This window comes from Sardina pilchardus, chromosome 15 (genome assembly GCF_963854185.1).
Source record: "Sardina pilchardus chromosome 15, fSarPil1.1, whole genome shotgun sequence".
Taxonomy (NCBI): domain Eukaryota; kingdom Metazoa; phylum Chordata; class Actinopteri; order Clupeiformes; family Clupeidae; genus Sardina; species Sardina pilchardus.
The window spans coordinates 23,990,399-24,005,451 of NC_085008.1; the positions used below are offsets into that span (position 1 = coordinate 23,990,399).

At 40.4% G+C, this 15,053-nt stretch overlaps 1 protein-coding gene across 1 annotated transcript; it reads left to right on the plus strand.

Moving 5' to 3' along the window:
- The first annotated feature begins 177 nt into the window (after positions 1 to 177).
- gpx7 (glutathione peroxidase 7) lies at positions 178 to 5,483 on the plus strand. Its single transcript, XM_062556098.1, has 3 exons — positions 178 to 609; positions 3,104 to 3,365; positions 4,767 to 5,483. The coding sequence occupies exons 1-3, from the start codon at positions 478 to 480 to the stop codon at positions 4,928 to 4,930; spliced, it is 558 nt and encodes a 185-aa protein (XP_062412082.1). The 5' UTR covers positions 178 to 477; the 3' UTR covers positions 4,931 to 5,483.
- The last annotated feature ends 9,570 nt before the right edge of the window (positions 5,484 to 15,053 follow it).

A 15,053-nucleotide genomic window follows, 5' to 3' on the forward strand; every position in this document is an offset into this window, starting at 1 on the left:
GCCAATTGGAGTAGGCCTATATTAAAATTAGACTATTTACTAATGTGTGCTGTGTAGGCTAACAATTGCACGGTGGCCCATGTGTCTTTTTTCAATGACCCCGTGTTTCAGAAGTGAGTTAGACTGGCTTGAGCTCATTCATTCAGAGAAATCTAACATATTGTGCTATTTTTCTATGCAGGTCACTGAAAGCAAAACTGCAATCTGGTGATAGGAGGTTAACATGGGCGTCTTTCAACACTACGAAAACACACTGTCTTGGTCGCTGGGAACCATACAGTTCAAGCAAGTCTTGGCCAGAGGGGACCAGCTCATAGACCCAAAAGAAAAAGAGGGGGCCAGCTACGTTTTGTTCTGCTCACTGCAATGCATTTCATTGGCTCTTTAAACGTACGTAACGCAGTCTCGTCTCACAACGCCGCACCGCTGTGCACAAAACGAGAAAGTAGTTTTGACTAGCCTGCCTACCATTCCAAAATGTTTCTAGCGGTACTTGTATGTTTACCAATATTCTATCAACTTATCGACGCTAAGCAGAAAGATTTCTACACATTCAAAGTCGTTAATATTAGAGGGCGATTAGTGTCTTTGGAAAAGTACAGAGGTTCGGTAAGTTTTCAAACTTTGGAGCGCCTGTCAGTGAGAGAGATTGCTTAGGACGCGGTTTGCATGATTGCATCCTTATTTTTCATTGAGCATGTCTGCCGTTGTGTGGCATACCTTTTCTCCTTCTCTTTCTATGTTTGAATAAAGCACTAACACAATACAAAATTCTGCGGAGTTTTGCATTCTTTCCTTCCATTATAGTGTCTACGTGGCACCAGCTAGCATGACATTCTGTACGGGCCAATACACGCAATCTTTTACTGTCTGTGGCCAATACACGGCATGCTAGCTCTAAGAGGGATATACAACTTAAATGGTCTCTAGTTTGATAGCAAAATGAAGCAGACTATTGCTTTGTCATCACTAACTGAGTCTCTTAAGCTATTTCTATGTTTCGTAGGCCACCATTGGTCTCTTCTGAAAAACTATGCAAAAGAAATCACTGCATTATTCCTTCAATGCCTGATGGTTCAAAATGCATTTAAGAGCGAACACCGTCTGCATTTGTTCTAATGACGGCTACAGTATATATTTTAAGCCCATCTGCCACTAAACCAGAAGTTCATCCAAATAACACTAGAGGTCCTCACGAAATAAAAATTGGAGGCTCTTACAAATAGCAGATGGGTGTTGATCATCTGAAACATTTTCATTGTAGGCAAGGCTTTGTTTATTGCATGTTTCAGATCCAAAATCATTCACAATGGCCCCATAGTAGCCTACAATTATTTTAAAATATGTAGCACAAAACAGCCTGTCAGTCATTTTTCAGAAATGTTAAATAGCCTACCCCCAAAAAACCTCACTGGTAAAGTCTTGAGTTTGACCCATAGCCTACCATGTTCACATCCTGACTACCCACTGGCCTACAATACAAAAGTCTATGCTACGACATTTAATTTATTTTGCTGCACCACTTGAAGTAAATGATGTAGGAAGACATTGTTGAGGAAAAAGTACCACTATAATCATTCCCTGAAGCATTGGCCTATTTGTTCACTACAATCACTGAATCACTTATGTGAAGGACATAACATGAATAGTACTGCTGTTCTCTGATGAAATGGAAGTAAACAACATGATGTTATGAGTAATACTGTCTACTACATTATGGCTACATTATTATACAAGGTTGTAAGAAGTCATATTCATGTGTAAATCACGGGATATCATGCCTGTTCTATCCTATGCTCCTATCCTTATACTTTATTGAACTTGTAAAGCACACCCATAGGCCCATATTCAGTGGTGTTGTGTAGTCTACGTGATACGCATGCCTACGCTGTATACACACTTGAAATGCATCGCCATCTCAATATTTAAAATAGGCAATTTGGGGTTGATCACAGTATACCCACTACAGCTAACTACATCACAGTATATCCACTACAGCTTAGACTACACCACAGGCCATATTGTATGTGTGAATCCACCTAATATAAATACCCTACTGTACAGTCCACAGACTGCTGATTTTCATAAAAGCAACAGAAAAAAAGGTTGACACTGAGCTAACAGCCAAATCAGGAAACCTGGCGAAATACCGTAGATGCTCTCTCTGACTTAGACAAGACAACGCTTATCTTTTTAATCATCAGGGCAGATGTTATATTGCATCATACGATTTTGATCATTTTGATCATTCTTATCTGTCATTCCCATAAACTTTGGCATTACGTTAGACTAACATTTAGAAAGTCATGTGAAAATTGTTCTCCTGTTTTTGAAATAATAATTGATGCAAAACAGTAGGTTCTAACACTTGTTTGTACTCTCTCAATTCAATTGTGCGAATAAATCACAGGGTATCAATAGACTGACAATACTGTCAGTGAAAAATAGAACACATTTGGAGGCATTGCCTGACTATGAATGATTACAAAGTTAAATGCCAGGTCAATCGGTGCAAATTGAATAAGCTAATGGAGGGTCCCTGCTTTGTGAGCCAATTACGTGTGTCATGTGGTTGAACAAGTCATCATGTCCTCATCAAAAGTCAATACAAAGTCTCCAAGTGCCCTGTGACCATGACCTTGGTGTTGAAATAACATCAACTGGGGGTTGTATTGTGCATGCTTTGTTGCCATATATAAATACATAAATATTGAAGGGTCGCTGAACTAAATATGTTCAGAATTCACTAAAATGATATTAGATAAAATTCCAGGGTTCCAAGTTTCATACCACTCCAACTGAAGGGGGAGGGAGTGGTTGAACTGAGGGTGTTCAGTCACTTGTGTGAAAGCTTTGATGTGAACAGTCTGTTCTTGAGAGAGTGTTGTTTGCCTGTTGTTTTAAGCTGTTTGATCTTCTTGTATGCTGACCAGTTTTCACTCACATTTGTCCATGGGTACCTTCCAGTGGCCTTTGTGTGTGTGTGTGTGTGTGTGTGTGTGTGTGTGTTTGTGTGTGTGTGTGTGTGTGTGTGTGTGTGTGATGCCTGAGCTTTCCACGTGTGTGTGTATGATGCCTGAGCTCTCCACGTCCCCTTTGGCAGGTATCTCTGGTGGTGAATGTGGCCAGTGACTGTGGCTTCACCGAGGAGCACTACACACACCTGCAGCAGCTGCAGCGTGACTTCGGGCCGTACCACTTCAACGTGCTCGCCTTCCCCTGCAATCAGTTTGGACAGCAGGAGCCGGGCAGCGACAAGGAGATCGACAGCTTCGTGAGGCGGGTCTACGGCGTGTCTTTTCCACTCTTCAGCAAGATTGGTGTTGTGGGGAATGGGGCCAACAACGCCTTCAAGTATCTCACTGGTGAGCTGGAATGCAGAATGAATCACGTTTTGATTACATGGTGTGCGTATATGTGTATGTGTGAGAGAGAGAGCGTGAGTGTGTATGTGTGTGTGTGTGTGTGTGTGTGTGTTTGTGTGTATGTGTGTGTTCATGTGTAACATGAAACAGGTGTTGTTTAGAATCAGGTAAGCGAACATACTGTACGCATCTGTCATAATTGCTTGTGTTAATGTAAGCGGATGCATGACGTGTCAGAGAATTGCATGTGCATGTGAGTAGCATATGGCAGGGTGTGAACACACAACCTGTATGTGTGCAAATGTATGGCTTGCAAGTAGGAAGGATTTTTTTTTTTTAAATGCGTTAACAGGTTGCTAAAAAGAGGTTTGGTGTGAAAGCAGCCTGTCACTTGTAAGAAAGGAGAGGACAATGTAATTAATCTATCAACAATAGTAAAAACGTATTCTACTCTGTGCCCTGCATCCTACTAGATTTTCCAACATCTGTAATCTATATCTATTTTTATGCTTATGGTTTGCTGACACTTACGTATGTCCTAAAGAAAGAGATAGAGAACAATCAAGGTATAGTGAGAATAGGTGATACTAGTGTAATAAACCTTGTATGTGAAATAGAATGACAGTTCAGGGTCAAGTTAAGTCAGGGACATAAACAAGAGTGATAGGATAGAGAGGAGCTACAGTACATGGAAAGTGCAAGTTAAGTATTGGGTTGTTAGTGATGTTAGGAGAGGAGGTGATCTTGGAAGAGCTGGTTCTTTAAGAGGTTTTTGACGATAGGGACGAGAGGAATGCCCCTGATATCATGTTATATCATTGGGGCACCACGGATGAGAATAGTTTGGATTGAAGTGTGCGGATGGCAGTCCCAGGTGGGGTTCTTTAGAGGAGCTTGGCGGTCAGTTATCTTTATGTCTTTCTGAGAGCATTCAAGTGGGAACTGGAGATGACTTTGTAGGCCATCATTTGTGAATTTGAATTTGATGCAGGCGACCATAGGCAGCCAGTGGAGCTAAATAAGCAGAGGGGGTAATTATGTGCCCTTCTGAGTTGATTTAGTTAAGTACTGCCTGATTTTTCTTAAAATGAAAAGTGCGAAGCGGCAAGACTTAGAGACCAAGGCAGCGTGTTTAGAAAAAGTTTTCTGGTCATCAGCCATGACATACATTTCCCGTAACCTTAGTAAGAGCAAGAGATAATGAGTCCATTTTGACGTTGGATAGGAGCAGCTGGTAGTTTGGAATTATTATAATTGTGATAATAGGCACCAATATTAGCAATATAATAGATCATAGATCTATATAACACAATACAAAACAATAAAACAATAACCATAAATTAATTAGTTAGATATCTAGACTGAAAAAAGTTCATTTGTTTCCCTTTTCTCCTGTTGTAGAAGCGTCTGGGAAGGAACCTAACTGGAACTTCTGGAAGTATCTCATTGATGTTGATGGAAAAGTTGTTGATGGTTGGGGTCCCAAGACATCTGTTCAAGAACTCCGACCAAAAGTAGCCGAGATGGTCCGTAAACTTATCCTAAAGAAGAAGACTGAACTTTAGTGAGCGTGTGCCCACTGCAGTCTTCTTTCAGTGAACCACTGTTACAAATGCCAAGACATCAAGCACTGAGCAGAAAGAGGAGCCATGCTTTTTAGACATGCCAAGCTTCCATCGTGAGACAAGAACATTTTTTATATCATAAAAAAATTGCATCTTAAACCATTCCTCTTGCCCATTAGTCCATTGATTAATTTCGTTTTTTGATATTGTTCTGCAAGTGCCATACAGATACAGTATAAACTGTAGTCGAACGTCGCTCTTTGTTTCCTTGTCACTAACATGCAGCTACTGAAGTTATGAAATATGTGATGACACAAGTGCGTGCGACTAATTAATTAAAAACAAAAAATAACTGAAATGCTGCAGACGTCAGAGAGTGGGTTTGTTTATCATGTTTGCCTTTCATTGGAGAAGGAGGTTAGCTGAATGTGGCTTGACTTGTCTTGACCTCAAAGCTGTTTTGCAGCAGCAGCAGCAGCAGCAGCAATATATTCTCCACACAGTGCTTAACAAAGCAAAGTGCCTGCATGTCTGCAGACATTCCTCTAGAGACTGGCAATTTATTCCAGTCTAGATGTGTTATCATGCACACCTTGCACGCACACCGTCAGCAGCAGCGAAATAGGGTGGGAACTGAAGCTTTCCATCCCTCTTCATGGTCACATGAAATCACATTGATATTCCAATAGACCACTCTTAACCAGTTCCATGATCTCTTTCTTGCATGTTAAACATAAGCCCTGAAGCCTTATTGTTTTGATTACAAATAGCCAGCTTTAAGCTACTTCGTGGTTGAGAAGGTCGTGCAAGCCTATTCAGTGGAGAGGGTCTGTCAGACATGATGAGTGGCAAGTTCATCACAGACATTTAATTGTCTTTACCAAAACAATGTTAGAAGCCCAGAGGACCATTGTCTTTAGCAGCAGAAGAAATATACGCATTGTATGTTTATTACTATCATTATTTTTTTTCAATATTTATTTTATTTCTTCATTGTTATATCCATAACTGCAGACCCAAGACAGGTGTGAAAGGTCAATCCCTCATGATCATTATAGTGAGCACTCACAGCGTTAGGTCACATCCATGTTTCAAATTTACACATTTCAGCAATTACCCACTGCAAATTGAGTTTTCTAATGATCCTCTGGATTTGAATTGTTTCCCCCACTTGTGCTGTTTGCCCACCTCCAGGCCTTTCCCATAATGAGTAAAGCCGAGGTTCTAATTAATCCACTGGTCTGAACCATCTGTCACAAGGAAATGAGAATATGTCAGTCAAAATGATGCAAAAGACCACAAATGGCATAAATTATATTGAAAATCTATGGAGGATCTAAGCAAGCAGACAATGCATGGCCGTTTGATGGACACAGTAATGAATGGCATGGCATTAAATGTAAAGATCAATATGCTGCATTTGAAATTGTAATATAGTGAAGCCATGAATATGAGGCTTGTGATGCAAAAAAAACGTATACTGAGCTTATTTACATACTAACCAAGTAGCAAAGTGGTCTACTCATATGTGTTGACCATTTTCACCTCTCCCTGAGAGTGTTTGACAGCACTCAATATTTTGTTCTACCCTATTTGTCGTGCTGTATCTCTCAGAGAGAAGTGAGAATGATTTTTAGACAGGCCCACTGATAAATAAATAAAAATCATAGAAGACTACATTGACTTGTGCAAATATATTGAGCAATAGGCTCGTGAGTTCTTCAGTGTGTCACTTAAGCTTCAATATACACTTAAGCTTTTTCTGCTTCTGGGCTTAAGGAAAATATCAACCCTGACCTTTCTATTTCATCGTGTTATGAACATCATCTCAAACTCACATGTGAGGACTTGCACAAAAGGGTTGGATTTGGCCAGTGTAATTTGAGACGTGACGCGTGGGATAATTCTCTCTTAATTTCTTTATTTTAGTTGTCAAACTTGAAGGCCATTTCTGATGTTAAAAGAGTTGTCTGAAGTGAGTTAATTAAATTTACACAGTTTTAACCCCTTTTTCACTCTCATACATCTTCTGTTTAATGAGCAAGTGATTGATTACTATTTCAATTTGAAAAAAAAAGAAAATTAATTAACAGTAATCACAGTGTCAGTAACCATGGAGTATTGCAGTGTTAAGGGTACAGTATGTTCCCATGCATAGTGACTAATTACAACATGTAACATGTTGCAAAGCAAGGGAGACACATATAACCCATCATTTAAACCAGAATGTACTGGCAAAAAACTCATGACACCCATTGATCTATAAATATAGCCTGAGTTAAACTATGTGTGCATTCTCAGTTATAGCCTAGATGTGTAATATCAAAGTAAGCAGAGTGTGAAAGATAAGAAATATAGGCAAAACAGCTTTGAGACTTATCTTTGGTTAAATCCAGTGAAGCCATGCAGAGATTGACAGGAACATATGCGAATTGGTAGCGTTGCCCTTTACTTCTTCAAGCATACACAGTACACTCCCTCAGAGCGAGATAATAAATGGAAGATTAATACGTGCCCCTGGTATTATACTGAGAACTTATTGCAGCCCCACTTTTTTTTATCATCAAATTGAGTATCGACTCCAACTGTTTCCAAATATGGGAGAAGTGAACCCTTTAAGGTCCACTCACTTATCTGTGCTGTGTCTGATAACACGGGCCCTCAGTCTTGTCTCATGGCTATAAAGAGAGAGTCTTATATCTCCTGCCACCCCCACTGTGATGTATACTCCTCTGAGCTTCTCTCCACTGTCGGTCTGTGGATTTCCCCCGCCGACAGTCAGCAGGTGATAAACTCCCTCTTAGTTAAGAAAAGACACACAATCATAATGTGGCCAGGCGACTAACTGTGTTTGCTGACACTGGACTGGAGTTCTAAGGGACACACACTCACACTGAAGTGGTACAACCAAGAGGTGGTGAGGTTTACATAGAGAGGATGAAAATAACTCCTAACTTGCGATTGAAACCAACCAAATGCTTTCAGTGACCTTTTGTCACAGTAAGATGAAAGGACATTTGTGAACATGGTTACCTTTGAATTCTCCAGTGGAGAAATTGTAGGTAGCAAGTCAACACGTACATGGATGTCCCTCTCTCTCTCCTTCTCTCTCTCTCTTTCTTTCTCTCTCTCTCTCCCTCTCTCTCTTTTAAAGAAGTGAAATTAAAGACCACAGCAACCCTGAGTGAAGCCTCTGGTCTGGTGTGACTCATGATTTTGCATAGAGGTGTTACTCATGTTTTCATTCTTCTTCCTACCAAGGTTCTCCTGCTGCACTTCTTTTTTTTCCCTCTTTCTATTCGAAGAGCAAAACCACATCACCCACAAAAATGATCAAACACGGCATGTGAACACAGCTCGATGATGTTTTGAGCCTCCACCGGCAACTTCAAGGCAGCGATGCGACCGTCAACTTTAAGGCACCTATAACCTTAACCCCCTTAAAGCTTAGCTAACCGTAGTACCTTCCGTGCAGCGCTGCCTGGAAGGCGACATTGGGAGTTTAAAACACCAAACACCGTGCACACGGTTCTGACTCAAATTGTCTGACATGTTTGTAACTCTTATTAATGAAGTTACAAACATTAGTCATTTCAGTCTTCAAATCTCAACGTGTACTCTCTGTTCTTCTTATTGAATGTCTTGCTTTCTCTTCCTTTGGTGGGGGAGGTAGGGGAGTTATTTTAGTACCTTTCTACCTTTCAGGGACAGATATCCTTGGCAATGGTAGAACAGCTTCACATATGAAGAGTTCAGCAGCAAAACCCTCTAAATCTGTCTGACCACTTTTCTATAGATTTTTGCCTACAAATAGATTTTCAGACCAGGAAGAGAGTGGTAGGCTATTTAGTGGGTTTTGAAGCAATATTGTTTGATTAACATATATACTATGTGGAGAGCATTCACTCACCACCGTTATGTCATTTAGAGCAGTTTAGAGCCCCCCCTTCCCACAACCCAAATTTGAATAACTCAGTCGCGACCCAATAGCAAATTTACAGCACTCATTCATCAAACCAATTATTTGACTTTTTTTTTAAAAAAAGCCTAAAGGCTTTGCATCTGAGCTCTTCATACACTAAGACTGCCTGAGAAGTCAGCTGAGAAGCCTTGGACTTGGTCTGGTCAGCCAAGACCATGTTGAATGTGAAAAACATTGGATTCACGATGAGGTATGAAATGAGTGACCACTTACTCAGACATTATTATGCACACAGTCCACAGCACTGTGTGCCTTTGTCATGCCTTATACGAGTCTGCATTCAATATCAAGGGCGTGTTGTTTCATGAGTGTTGTTAACAATGCACCAGATTATTTGAAAACCTATGAAAGAAAAAAAATCTCAAGGGATGTGTTTCCTTTGTGTTGCGATGACCCGGCAGTAACAGTGCTAGCATCTCTGCTGGGGATTACACAATTTGCTTTGTACTCCTGCTATCTTCAGTAAAAAAAAAGAACAAACTGGACAGAGAAAGAGAGAGAGAAAGCGAGAGATACATGAATGTGATTAAGGACTAATCTAGTTTGCTTGATGCTTGGTCACGAATTCCCTCACCTTTCATTTATTTTTCTAAAGAGCTAATCAAAATTGACAGAAGTCTGAACACCTAACTAATAAAAATGTTCAAATGAAGGTGTTATGCTGCCTGACAACTGAACCAGTTATAAAGTGCTGGCACTTTTTGTCTTGTGTCAAAACAAAGCACTCTTAACACCCACATGAGTTGCTTGTTCTATTATAAGTTACAAACACCATCAGGAGCCGCGCTGTCCTTTAATAATTGGTTGAGTGAAAACGCAATGCAATACAACTGATCTGGTCTTCTTGAATACATCTTATTTGGGCTATGATATCTTATTTACCCTTATTTATTGTGAACATTTCAAAAGGGAAATTGGAAGAATAATGAACAAAACAACATATTATTCCATAACAGATGGACCACCCACCTATAACAATTGCCCATGTTTGGTTTCTGCGCTTAGGTCTACCATTGCGTGCATGTAATTAATGACTGCAATGTTTGGCTTTGAATGATGTGATGGCACAGAGTGTGGGGGAAGACACACGAGACAGCTGCGCGGGTTAAAAAGTCATAGGACATGAATAATACAAACGCTGATGGAAGATCAATAGGCAAAATGGTGTGGAGCGAAGTGGTGGAGATTATAGGACTGACTATTTGTGACTCATTTGCTTTCTCAGTATTAATCAATTTAAGCCATTGAATGACACAATGAATGTAATTGAATTACATTCACAATGAATGTAAGAGAACGAGCCTTCCCCCTTCCCGGTGAGGGTCAGATTCTCTTTAGACAAAGCGCATGCAACTGCGCGGGCAGGTTTACCTTTGGGACTTCGAACCAGGCACAGCAGCCACTCGAGTGGCTGCCAGGCACAGCAGCCACTCGAGGAAGCACTTCAGAACCCCCCCGATTCCACACCATTCCAAGTCATTTCCCAGTATGAATGAAATATCAGATATGGGCAAAGATTGACAAACACCAACAGCAATGCTGCCGGTAACCACATTGGATTTTAAGTGAATGCGATGGAGTGGAACAACAGTAAAACCCATCTCGTAACCGCAGACCAACACACTGTCACCAGTTTTTGTAGTGTGCGACAATGGTAAAACACCGTGCAAGTTGAATGATTGCACAGCACCAGTGTTACGCAGGATGCGTATTGGTGTGAGGTGTTGGTCACCAGGCAACGAAACAAAACCATCGCTTCATAGAAAAGGTTCATAGCCAGTGTTCACCGCACTTAATAACTCCGGGCAGGGCAACGCAGAATGCAATTCCGCTTTAATCAGCCCAACGCCTTTCGCAGCCTGTTTCTCCATCAGCACTCGACACTCTGCCACCAAGTGCCCAGGCCTCTTACAATAGAAACAGGCCTGCTCTGTATAACTAGATGAATGGGCTCCTGTGTGAATAAACTGAGGCCTTGGCCGTTGCCGGTCTTCGGGAAATGCTCTGTGCGCAAGGACAAATTCATCTGCTAAGACAGCAGCTTCTTGCAGAGACTCGATCTTATGTTCATTAACGTACATAGCTACAGCGGCAGGCAAGCAGTTTTTAAACTCCTCCACTAGAATAAGAGTTTGTAACTTTTTCTGGCTGTCAATGTCCCTTGATGAACACCACCGATCAAATAAAGTCTCTTTCTCGCTTGCAAACTCGACATAGGTCTGACGCTCCGTTTTTCTAAACCGCCGAAAAACGCTGTCTGTATGCCTCAGGAACCAGTTGGTAACAGCGAAGAATATGTTCCTTAACCAAATCATAATCCGCAATTTGTTCAAGCGAAAGAGACGAATACACTTCCTGAGCTCTGCCAGTTAAAACGGACTGAATCAGAAGCGTCCACATCTCTTTAGGCCATTTCAAGGTGGATGCAACTTTCTCAAAGTGTAGGACATATTTGCACAACTCTCTCAACAAAAGGCAGCAGAAGCCTAAAGTGTTTGCTCACATCTAAAGACCCAGTGTGAATATCAATATTCAAGATTCACTGCTACATCCCAACCCCTACATACCTATAAAAACTAAACTTAGCCTCACTTGTCTCCAGTGGATCTCCCTACCCGGTGTACATTAAACGGCAAACTCGTGAGGACGTAGCAGACCGATTGCGCAGTCTACCACAACCTCCGAAACATACAGAGTAAGGATACCACCAAAAATAATGAAACTAAAATGAAAAAGTGGCAAACTCAGTGTTTGCCCGGCGGCTTCCTAATTGAGGTGCACACTCCTCTACCCAGACAAAAGATATAGTACTCGCTCAAAAACCTGCAGCTCCTAATCAAATTCAATAGCATCCCGGACGAGCCCCCAAATGTTACGACCGGGCACGCTGGCCGCAACATGAAATGACAATAAAGGTCAATTGGCTGGTCCAAAGTTTAATAAAGGACTTTTATTTATATATCGGAGTGCCTCGGATCTTTTCTCTCTTTTTTGACACTTACAGTATTTGTTCCAAATAAATCTTTTATATGTGTATATGTCATGAGGGTATCACGCTCACTCAATGTCAAGCTTGTCAAATCCAACCTAACCACCACAAATAAAAATAGCAGGCTTTTTTTCCAACCAGTGTGTTGTCATCTAACAGATGTGCGGTCAGATTTCAGTGGATGCACTTTGTTAATATCCTGTGCAGTGCTCACTCATTTGGTGTTCCATCTACAATCTGACATGCCCCTCATACAGAGCTATGGGACAAAATGAACCCTTATTTAAGGGGATATAGCTTTCCTAAAACATGCTGAGAATATTGCTGTAACTAAATGTCATGAATTCATATTCTTAATCAATTAATTGTAAAATACCTACCTTATATTTGTTCTACTTATTTATCTATAAAAATATAATCGTTTTATTTGTTATGCCCATGTTTCATATAAATGAGTTAAATCAATCAATAAATGCATGTGTGATTAAGAAATACCAGATATACTCAGTGTTGATACGGCATTCATTCATTCACCCTGCCATCCATCAATTCATTCATTCATACATTCATTAATTTATAATATATATATATATATATATATATATATATATAATATATATATATATATTCATCCATTTGCACATTCACCCTGACCAATAAGAAACATATCCTTGAGTAGCTTCACCTTTGATATTTCCCAGAGTCACTTAGTTCTTAGTCTGTTGGTTCTTAGTTCTTGGTTCTTAGTCTGCCCTTCCAGGGGATAGCCTCAATCCCATCCATCTCAAAGCAGCAAGTGATGATCACACAGTTTCCTTTCCTCCCAGGACCAAACCAGACACTGTTCAACTGAGCCTGACTCAACACCTTCACGTCACATTTGTTTGAGAAGAGCACACAAAGTGCTACCTTTTCAAAAAACATAGGTAACACTTTGGTTTAAGGAACACATGTTAGCCATTAATAAAGTACTGTATTGTAACAATGTGATGAGTTAGTGCTTAATAGTCTAAAACACCATTACACATTTACATGTATTGGATTCAACTTAATCTATTTTATTGAGATAACATTTCCCTTTTAAGATGTAGTGGAGGAAGTCTTTGAAAGGAAGAAGTTAAAATATGCAGAACAGGTAGCACAAGTATAGGAACATGAGGCTTTGTAACAAGTCAAACACACTCCTGTGACTATTGGATGGCTATTGAAAGGAGAAAAATAATCAGAGGCTGATGAAAAGGCTATGGCTGATGCATTCACACTCTTTTTGGCGTCAAGTTGTAACCTGGATTCACTAGATGTGTGAAATCTTGACACTAGTTGTGTTGGTGCCTGCATCAAGGGCAATCTCTCTATCTTTACCAAAAAAAAATTACTGACATATAAATATCTTTTTCATTATGAATTATTTTATTGACTGTCTTGTCTTGTCACAGGACCATTGGATGAAGAATGTGCCTTATACGAAACCTGTGCTTGCATATGCAGATGTAATGTAGTCAAATATACAGCTGATCTGTGTGTGCTATAACCAACTTTTGCTTTTTTGGTATATAAAGAATACATGTTATGGTGCTGTTACATTAGAATATCAGCCCAAAGTTAGAGACCATGTAGAAATTTGCTGCAATTTCAAACCGGATTACTTGAGAGCAGCTAGTTGTACATCTTTGCATCAGGTAAGGTGTGTATTTTGATGTTGTTTCTGATTTCTGTTTTTAATCAGATTTCTGCATGCCTTAAGGATATTTCAATCTGGATGAAGGATCGGCACCTTCATCTTAATCTCTCAAAAACTGAGCTCTAAGTGTTCCCAGCAAAAACAGCTATCCCCAGCAGATTAAGATCCAGTTTGATTCATCAGACTCCAACTAGATCGGCATGTAACTTGGGCATCATAATTGATGACCGAAAACTTCTCTGAGCTTAAAGTCTCAATTGCAAAATCATGTCGGCCATATTGAATCGCACTTTGGGCACTTATCAGGAATCAATTTTGAGTAGAACTGCGTGTGAACAAGGCATCACAAAACCAACCTCACTCCAGCGGCGAGATCACAACACATGATTGGCACAATACTCCCATGTTTTGGGATATGTTTAGACAACTGCCATGTTGCTGTTTCTGCCATGTTGCTGTCCATGTTGCAAACTAGCCCCATGCCTTTCTAAAGAGGATTTTTTTGAGTGCTTTGTCTCCTCATCAGAAAGTCTCTGCTGTAGCCTACCATCAGGTTACAAGGAGCGAGAGAGAACTCCCCTAGCTCTCCAAGTTGGCTATACCGTAATTTCCAGACTCTTCACAACACTATAGCCTATATCAGGGGTCTCCAAACGTTGATCCTCCGAGTGCTACTTTGACTAAATGGACATGGTGGAGAGCCTTTTTTCTTCAGAGAGCTACTTTGACAAAATGGACATGGTCGAGAGCCTTTTTTCTTCAGAGAGCTACTTTGACAAAATGGACATGGTCGAGAGCTTTTATAGTACTAGCATGCCACCATGTATTCACTAGTTGATCTAAAAACACTTGCTGTAGGCTAAACGTTTAAGATGGTCTGTGTGGGATCATAAAATAAAATGAAAAGGGTTGGGAGGAGTTCTGATGCAGTAGCCTAAAAGGCTGTGGGTTCAAGGCTTTCACTGCTGTGCCCTTGAGCAAGGCACTTAACAGCAAGTTGCTTTGGATACAATGTAATTCCTTGTAATACAGTTGACATACGAAAGTGAATAAATTGACGTTAGCCTTCTCGTGAGTATTTTTTTATTTTTTTTTTAAATATAATACTCAATTAATTTTAACTAACCCAACCACAAATAACCCGAATATTTTTTTTTTGTTATGGTGCGGTTGTCTGCGACCGCTAAATTTCAGGCAATCCATACTATGATACATGTGTATGCATGTGTGTGTTTACACATACAGTATCTGTGTGAATATCGGCAAGTGTTTGAACATGTATGTGCGTATGTGCATATGTGTGAGCTTGTGTGTGTGTGTGTGTGTGTGTGTGTGTGTGTGTGCGTGGGGGGGGGGGGGTTCTCTTTCAGTTTAGTTAACCAATGGGAGTCATTTTCAGGTGACTGGTTATTGGTTCGATGACGTCATCCGAGTATTACTCCAATCTTGTGTTGGTAGTGCGAATAACCAA